Source organism: Amaranthus tricolor, chromosome 4 (genome assembly GCF_026212465.1).
Source record: "Amaranthus tricolor cultivar Red isolate AtriRed21 chromosome 4, ASM2621246v1, whole genome shotgun sequence".
NCBI lineage: Eukaryota > Viridiplantae > Streptophyta > Magnoliopsida > Caryophyllales > Amaranthaceae > Amaranthus > Amaranthus tricolor.
The window spans coordinates 22,403,864-22,412,577 of record NC_080050.1 but is presented as its reverse complement, the minus strand read 5'-3'; the positions used below and the strand labels follow the sequence as shown (position 1 = coordinate 22,412,577).

At 31.1% G+C, this 8,714-nt stretch overlaps 1 protein-coding gene across 1 annotated transcript; it reads left to right on the top strand.

The window, feature by feature from the left end:
• The first annotated feature begins 298 nt into the window (after positions 1–298).
• On the top strand, positions 299–6,082 carry LOC130811521 (auxin transporter-like protein 3). Its single transcript, XM_057677846.1, has 8 exons — positions 299–972; positions 1,780–1,965; positions 2,112–2,224; positions 2,890–3,073; positions 4,189–4,286; positions 4,448–4,655; positions 4,742–4,999; positions 5,353–6,082. Exons 1-8 carry the CDS (start codon positions 817–819, stop codon positions 5,548–5,550), a joined length of 1,401 nt encoding a protein of 466 aa, XP_057533829.1. The 5' UTR covers positions 299–816; the 3' UTR covers positions 5,551–6,082.
• The last annotated feature ends 2,632 nt before the right edge of the window (positions 6,083–8,714 follow it).

The window sequence follows — 8,714 nt, the reverse complement described above, 5'->3', positions numbered from 1 at the left end:
TAATATTTATAATATTTATATTCTTTACTTTTTCTCCATTAAATTTATTATTCATAAAATAATATATCTACCATTTCATAATATTTTTGTAATTTATTTCCGTGAATATTTTTTGTGAGAAAAACTTTAAAGAATGGAGGGATTATGTTATAAAAATGTATAATATTATGGAATAAAAAATGAACAAAATAAAAGGTATTGTCATAGGAATGAAAAAGACGGAAAGAAAGCAAGAAAGTAGTGATAAGAGGATAGATAAAGCTACATAAAGTGGCTAATTTGTGGGTTTTGGCAGGACATCCCGCACGTTGGGTTGCATGCGAGGCTGGCCCATTCTCAACAGATACAAAGTAGCTAAGCAGTAAGCAGTAAGCGGTAAGCAGCTAGCTAGCCGGGCCAAGAAAAAAAAAAGAAAAAGAATGGGCGTGGCACAAGAGGGGAAAATGGTCATCACTAATTAAGGGGACATGATTATATCACCAACCAATCAAATTGAAGCAATGATCCCATCCTTCCCTTACAATTTCTTTTTTTGAATTAATAAATATGCTGCCCAGTGAGGAAAGTTCAAGTCACCAAACAAGTGAACTAATCATTGCTCCTTCTTTCCATCTTATGCACTACATTTAAGAAGCTGCTTCTCTTCTCTTAATTCTGCTATAACATGATAAAACATAAAACATATAACATATAACATAGGAATATTTATGTACTTCATTTAATTTTCATATGAAGTTTTAATTTTAATCATTAATAAGGAAAATCAGTTTATAGCAAATCTTATATATACATTCTTCTGTATTATAAGTATCTATAATGGCTTCAGAGAAGGTGGAGACAGTGGTGGCTGGGAATTACATCGAAATGGAAAGAGAAGAAGGAGATGAATCAAGTAGTAAGAGTAAGATCTCAAACTTTTTCTGGCACGGTGGTTCTGTTTATGATGCATGGTTTAGCTGTGCTTCTAACCAGGTATAAAAATAACATTTCTAATATTGGTTTGTTGGATGATTAATTAGTGGAAAAATTACCTTAAATAATACAACCTTGATCATCGATTTCCTTATAATGATGTCAACTTTTGATTAACCATGAATAATACCACCTAAAGGGGTTTTTCCTAGTATAATACCAGTTTTAGTTTATTAACTAACTTACTATTTTTTTTTGTCACATAATTTTCTATAGTTTGATTTTTAGCATGTTAAGGATATTCTCGAGAAATATCCCTAAGTTGGTATTATTCATGAGTAATCAAACATTAGTATTATTGTAGGAAAATAAACAAAAAGTTGTATTATTCTCGGTAATTTTTCCTTAATTAATCCCTCAATCTCTTTGAGTTTGCACTATGTTTGAGTATATAGTATATCTTAGGGTTTCAACCATTAGTTTAAACTTTTAGTTGAGTTGGTTTCTTGATTTAATATTAGAAGCCAGCATAACATAAGGTTATACGGGTTAGAATCTCAACTATATCCCTCAATTAAAGGGGAATAATTTAGCATTAGATATGAATATGCTGCATCCACACTTCTAGTCCAAATGGCTCTCGTGTGAGCCGGCATGTTATATATATATATATATATATATATATATATATATATATATATATATATATATATATAATATATTATAGGACCTGAACCATCCATTTAGACTTTTTGGTTAGTTGATTTCTTGAGACACTATGTGACAACATTTTGTTTCATATAGTGCAAATTCAAAGGGATAGAATTTAATTTTAATTCTTTAATGTAAAAATGAAATTAAATGCAGGTAGCACAAGTGTTACTAACACTCCCCTACTCATTTTCACAACTGGGAATGTTATCTGGGATTATATTCCAACTTTTGTATGGGTTGATGGGAAGTTGGACTGCTTACCTCATCAGTCTTCTTTACGTTGAATATAGAACTCGTAAAGAAAGAGAAAAAGTTGATTTTAGGAACCATGTCATTCAGGTTTTTTTTTTCTTTTTCTGTCTTTCTTTATTTATTATTATTAATAATTATTAATTGTAATTACCCATTAATTGTAGTTCATCTTTTAAATTAGTAGCTAGCTAACTAACATAATTTTAATGGACTTAATTGTATAATGAATGCAGTGGTTTGAAGTACTTGATGGATTACTTGGAAAACACTGGAGAAACATTGGCCTCTTTTTCAATTGTACTTTTCTTCTATTTGGATCTGTTATTCAGCTCATTGCTTGTGCCAGGTGAGTGCATCTTTCATTATCGTCGGCCTCCACCATCAGCTTACCGTTAACTTCTTATATCATATTAAGAAACCAACTCAATCTAAAGCCTTCAATAGTCAAAGTCAGTGGCGAAACAAATTAAATTGACAAACTTTTTAATGGTTCTTTCCAATTCAAAACTTATGATATTTTTATAATAACTTTGTAACTTTAAACATTTAACATATATATAATATATAAATTAATATTTAGACTCTCAATTCTTTTAACCCATGTGTCGTCAAACATAATAAACATGTTCAGAATCACTCCTAGCTAAGATATGTTATACTCTGTAGGAGTATCTATCATATGTATTTTAGTTAATTAAGGGCAAGTTTAAATATATATGCTAATTGATTTTGGTCAGAGGAGTCTTTGAGGATGTGCGAGATAATCGACTACACAGAGTTCTCTTTTTCTCCCGTATATAAAAAAGTTAATAAAAAAAGAAATATATTAAGTTTATTAATAAAATAAATATATTTACTATGAATAAGATACAAATTAAAAATTTTGCACAGAGTTCTCAAATTTTTTAAAACGTATTTAATTCTAACCGATAATATAATCAAGTGTTATTGAAGGATAGTACGTATTAAGTATACAATGGACTGAATTGTTGTGATGTCACAAAATGGCAGCAATATATACTACATAAATGATAGCCTGGACAAGAGAACATGGACATACATTTTTGGTGCCTGCTGTGCAACAACAGTGTTCATACCTTCATTCCATAATTACAGAATATGGTCGTTTCTTGGTCTAATTATGACTTCTTACACTGCCTGGTATCTCACTATTGCATCCTTCCTCAATGGTCAGGTACTAATTAAATCATCGCCTTAATTAAACTTATATATTTTACAGTTTTATATAAATATTGTATGCTAGCATAAAACCATTTATCCCAATGATCCGACTAATTTATACTTTTTCGTTTTATAATACCACTTGGACTTTTTAGTTGATACTAAATTTTTGTTATCCTTTGTTAAGTAATTAGCTTTAACAAAATAATATTGAACACGTAATCTTATTTAATTTATCTCAATATATATAATTTTTGATTAATAATTTAACTTTTTTATAAATGTTGCTTGTGCATAGTTACAGATCACTTAGAGTAATTTTTTAATGGTTATTTGGCAGGTGTACCTTAGGCTTTGTTAAAGTATCTATTATTATTCATATGGTACTTTATAAATTTAAGGACTAACTCTAACTATTACCAATTAGTTTTAGTAATGAACTTTGTTTGGATTTTTTTGCGAGTTATCTCTTCCTCTCTTTAGGTTATCTAGACTCATTTTCTAAATTTTAACAGCCTTTTCTTTTTAAATTGTTCAACCAAAATTTTTTTTTGATGAATGACATTTAAGCCAAGTGACAAAAGATAGCTTTTAAAACAAACACAAGAACTAACTTTTAAACCAAGAACAAAAGGCTACTACAATCAGCCTTTTCATTAGCTTTTTGCTTCTTACCGACTTTTTATCTAATAAACAAAAGAACTAAACAATTTAATCTTACTTAGACATATTACGGCTTATTAGCTACTAGATTAGCCAATAATTATAACTAGTCGAACAAGATAATACCTTCCGTCAATACTTATATATAGCTGGTAAACAGTATTGATAGCAAGGGGGTTTTTGAGCGGGTGTGAGAGGTGATTGACCGTATAAGGCGCTCTCTTTCTCCCGTATATGAAAAGGTTAATCAAAATAAGAAATATGTTAAATTTACTAATAAAATAAATATATTTATTATAAATAAGGCACAAAATAAAAGTTTTGCACATGGTCCCAAAATTTTCAAGACGGCTCTACTTGCTGGTAAAAAGAAATAAAAAAAATATGAAATCTGTTTCCTACTTTAAGTACTTAATTGATAATTGATTTTCTTAATCTGAAATTTAAGTTTGTTGATGTATGAAGGTTGAGGGAGTAAAACACACAGGTCCAGCCAAGTTGGTACTGTATTTCACTGGTGCTACCAACATTCTGTACACTTTTGGTGGGCATGCTGTCACTGTGTAAGATTATCTTAATCTTTATTCTACTTTCTTTAATCTTTTTACAACAATTAAATGAAATGGATAATTATTGATAATTATTCCTAATCAAATGGATAAATTGATACAAAAAGCTTCATGCACTTGGGATTATTAGGACTAATCAGGGAAATGAACTGTAGGGAAATTATGCACGCGATGTGGAAGCCACAAAAGTTTAAGATGATATATCTAATAGCAACATTATATGTGTTAACCCTGACACTGCCATCAGCAAGTGCAGTATATTGGGCTTTCGGAGACTTATTACTTGATCATTCCAACGCCTTGTCTTTACTTCCTAGGACTGCTTTCCGCGACATTGCTGTTATACTCATGTTGATCCATCAGGTTACCTTATATACATCGAATTCACTTTTACATTCTCATTTTTCAGCTAGTAATTAAATCATTAATTGTTATTTTGTATTGGACAGTTTATAACATTCGGATTTGCGTGCACTCCACTCTACATCGTGTGGGAGAAATTCATAGGTGTTCATGAAACAAAGAGCATTATGAAGCGTTCTGTGGCAAGGCTTCCGGTGGTTATCCCTATATGGTTCCTTGCTATCATATTCCCCTTCTTCGGACCCATTAATTCAACAGTTGGATCTCTACTTGTTACCTTCACTGTCTACATAATTCCGGCTATGGCTCACATGATTACCTTCGCGTCTTTCTCTGCTCGAGAGGTACCTTACATAATGATAGATTCTGTTAGAGTATATAACATATCCTAAGGCCTTAACTATCAACTTAAACTTTTGATTGAGTTGGTTCTATCATAAGCTAGTGTGGCAAGAGGTCACATATTCGAATCTCAACCATCCCTCATTTAAAGTGGAATATTCAGCGCCAAGTATGAAGAAGGCTTGTGTCGCATCCACACTTCTAGTCCAAAGGGCTCTCGTGTGAGGAGGCATGTTAGAGTATATAACATATCCTGGGGCCTTAACCATCAGTTTAAATTTTTTGTTGAGTTTGTTCCTTGACAGATTCATTCTTTAGTTATTCATTAAATTGAATTGTTGTTGATAATGAACAGAATGCAGTGGAGAGACCACCATCATTCCTAGGAGGATGGGCAGGAATGTATAGTATGAACGTGTTTGTAGTGGTATGGGTGTTCGTGGTCGGGTTCGGGCTTGGTGGATGGGCCAGCATGATGAACTTCATACAACAAGTCAACACATTTGGGCTTTTTGCTAAATGTTATCAATGCCCACATAAGTCTAAGGCTTAATTAAGTTTGCATTTTGCTTTTCCTTCCTTCTTTTAGCTTTTAAATCATCATCTAGGGAGCTAAGCAAATACTCTAATACTACATAGTGTGTAAAGTTTGGTGTTTTCTTTCCATTTCTTTTCTTTTTAAAACTTTAAAGTTTTATCCCATTCTTTGGGTGATGATTTCCGCATACATAAATTTCTTAGTCGTGTTCGTGAAAACCTCTTGGATTCTGGAACGACCAACAAGAGCGCAGAAAGCACAAGCCCTCTTATTTGAGGTTGTTTACGCCTTTTTTTTGCAATTCAGAGAGTTAATTGTTAAAATATGTAAACTTTATTATTCTTGGTATTTCGTAGTTTAATTTTACCACCTTCGAACATCGAATTGGTAATTTATTTTCCATCTATTATGTATGAATTTTTCAAGGCAAAAATACAAAATTTCTTATAATTATTATACATCAGGGTTTAATTGTAATTCTAAGTTATAACTATTTTTTCGGCTAGAAAAATATATACTTATTTTATGTAATACAGAATACAAAAATTGAACACTTAATTTGTCTATCTCAATAGGGTAGAATACCTTTAATTATGGTTGCTCATACAATGGAGACAACCACTAGTACAAAAACGACATGATGTGTTTAACTTGTTTTGACGGTTCCTAAGAAAATGAACTACACTTCTAGAAACCAAGGGCTACACTAAACATCAATGTCATTTCTTAGGACTAAATTTTCCTGGAATAATCTTGGATAAAATAAATGAATATTGTTTCATGCTTAACCACCGTATAAGGTTATAAGGAATCAACACCACAAGCCATGTGCTATAAGTTGAGTTCATAAAACGATATGAATTAAACCCATTACCTGCAATTCCTTGTCGAACACTACAAGGATCTAAAACAAAATCATCATATCATTCATCAAAGCATTTTCATGCTAAGCTAGCGGCCGATGCTTAACTTCCTAGCATCCTCTTTCTCAGTTTCTCTTAAATCATGCCATTTGATATGTTCAAATGTTTTACGTGAAATGTATATTTTTTTAAGTCTAGGAATAAATGGAAGTATTGCATTACTTTTGTTGGAACGCCTATCCTAAAGATAAGTGAACCATCTCTACCTTAAACGATCTTCCACCTCGATCCCCATAAACATAACACTTGTTTCTGCGAATTCTGTCCAGAACTAACAATAATCATTCGGACAAGCGTGAATCTATTCATACTCTAAGCCTAGGTCTTTTATTATTTTCGTATTTTCATAATAATTTATGGAAAATGCATTATTTTGGGAAAGACATCTAATTGAATTTTAAGATTCATATTACAAAATTCCATAGATGAATGATGCATGGTGGAAAGCCTTCTAATGGAGGGTAAGAGAAGTCCGGGTAAACCCAAAAGAACGTGAGAGGGGTAAATAAAAATTAACTTGCGGGAGTTGCCCATCTCGAGGACCTAACCAGTGATAGAAGTCGGATAAGATAGTAAGTTCACTTATTCCCAACTTAATAATGTGTTGAATGAGGCTCTTGAAAAAAGAATATTTTAGTCGTGCCATTAGGTACAATTCTAATGTTAGATTATGTAAGATTTGGGGTGAATCATAGAGTGTCGAAAGGGAAATAGAGTTTTAATGTTTTATAGCAAGAGAAGTTTGATAAGTTGAGAAATGAATTTAGGGAATTTCAAGAGAAGTTTGACAATAGGCAAGTTAGAATCTCAACCCCAATTGGCACTCATGGGAGTGACGTCCAATGGCCACTAGGGGAAGAAAATTACTATTCGGATAAGCTTGAGGTCAATATTATTTACTTTAGACGAGGTTGGAAATTGTTAAATTATGCATTAAAAATTTGCTTTATTTAATACAAGGTGATGCTTCAAATCACCTATCTAAGTGGATTGGTGGAGAAAAACCTTTAATGGCATTTTGTGATTTTGGCTATTAATAATATTTTAGGTGACTAATCCAGTCTAATATTTACTTTCTTCGCCATTTAATTTTGCAATGAAAAACTCAAATGAAAATCAAAGTTAGATTATAAAAAAATAGTTGATGAGTAGAGAGGAAAATTAAGGTTAAAGGTAACCAAAAACTGTGTGGGAAAAGCAAGAATACAAGAAAAGAGAGGAGTAAGAGGGAAGGTAAAGCATGACGTAGAAGGGAGAAGCAAGAGGGAAGATAAAATATGACGCGAGAGAAGACATATGAAAAGGTTACAAAAAGGGAAAACACGGATGGAAATCAAGGCTATAGTTCATTTATTCTTCATTTTTTAGTAAATGAACAACGTCAATCATTCATAAATATTTAAATTTTCATAACCCAAAAATATTAAAATTTTCATAAATATTAACTTAATAATACTTGTTTATAATCATTCATCTATCATGCAACATTTTCATGTGCTTAATTACATTCTGCATTTGAGTTTAATTTCATAATAAATTTTCGATTACATAACCCAAATAATCTCGTGGAGGAGATATTGTAATTGGACAAGTTCTTAACGAATTCAATTGATACTTAGAATAATACTGAATTGACTTTGACATTTAAGGTTCGATATTGAGCAAGTTTTAACTTATAACATTAAGGGATGATTAGTGATCAGAGATCAAAGATCAAAGATCAAAATTCATTTTCTCATCAAAATTATATTTTATTATTTATGTGATTTTTTTGCTATTATTTATATAAACTTAAAAAATTACATAATATCGTGATATGAAAAATTACAAGATTTTTCCGCTAGTATCAATATTGAATGTTGGGTAAGACCATAGTTAACAATCACTGAATTTTAGCGTTTTGATTTGAAACTAAGAGAAGAGAGAGAAAATATTTAAGGATATGAGAAAACTATTAAAAAAATACTATTTTCTATGTCCCACATACTTTATACTCATTTCTCTTTTGAAAATAAAAAACATAATTTTATTTTTTTTAATTACATCTACTAAATTATCGGCTCATTTATTTCCTTATCCGCTCATTTATTAACCCCACCTGATTACCATTTAATGCACCTCTTTGAAAGAAAATTAGTATTTATACTTCCACCAATTTTTTTGATTCTTATCTATGCATTATTTTTTTTACTTTAAATCAGTGCTCATACAATTTAATAGCTCCACCGATTTTTGAATATTTGTGCTGATTGTCGT

Coding starts and splice junctions, on each gene's coding strand:
- LOC130811521 (XM_057677846.1), top strand. CDS start 817: ATGGCTTCAGAGAAGGTGGAGACAGTGGTGGCTGGGAATTACATCGAA. Junction 1,966..2,111: donor TTAGGAACCATGTCATTCAG/GTTTTTTTTTTC, acceptor TAATGAATGCAG/TGGTTTGAAGTACTTGATGG. Junction 5,000..5,352: donor CGTCTTTCTCTGCTCGAGAG/GTACCTTACATA, acceptor GATAATGAACAG/AATGCAGTGGAGAGACCACC.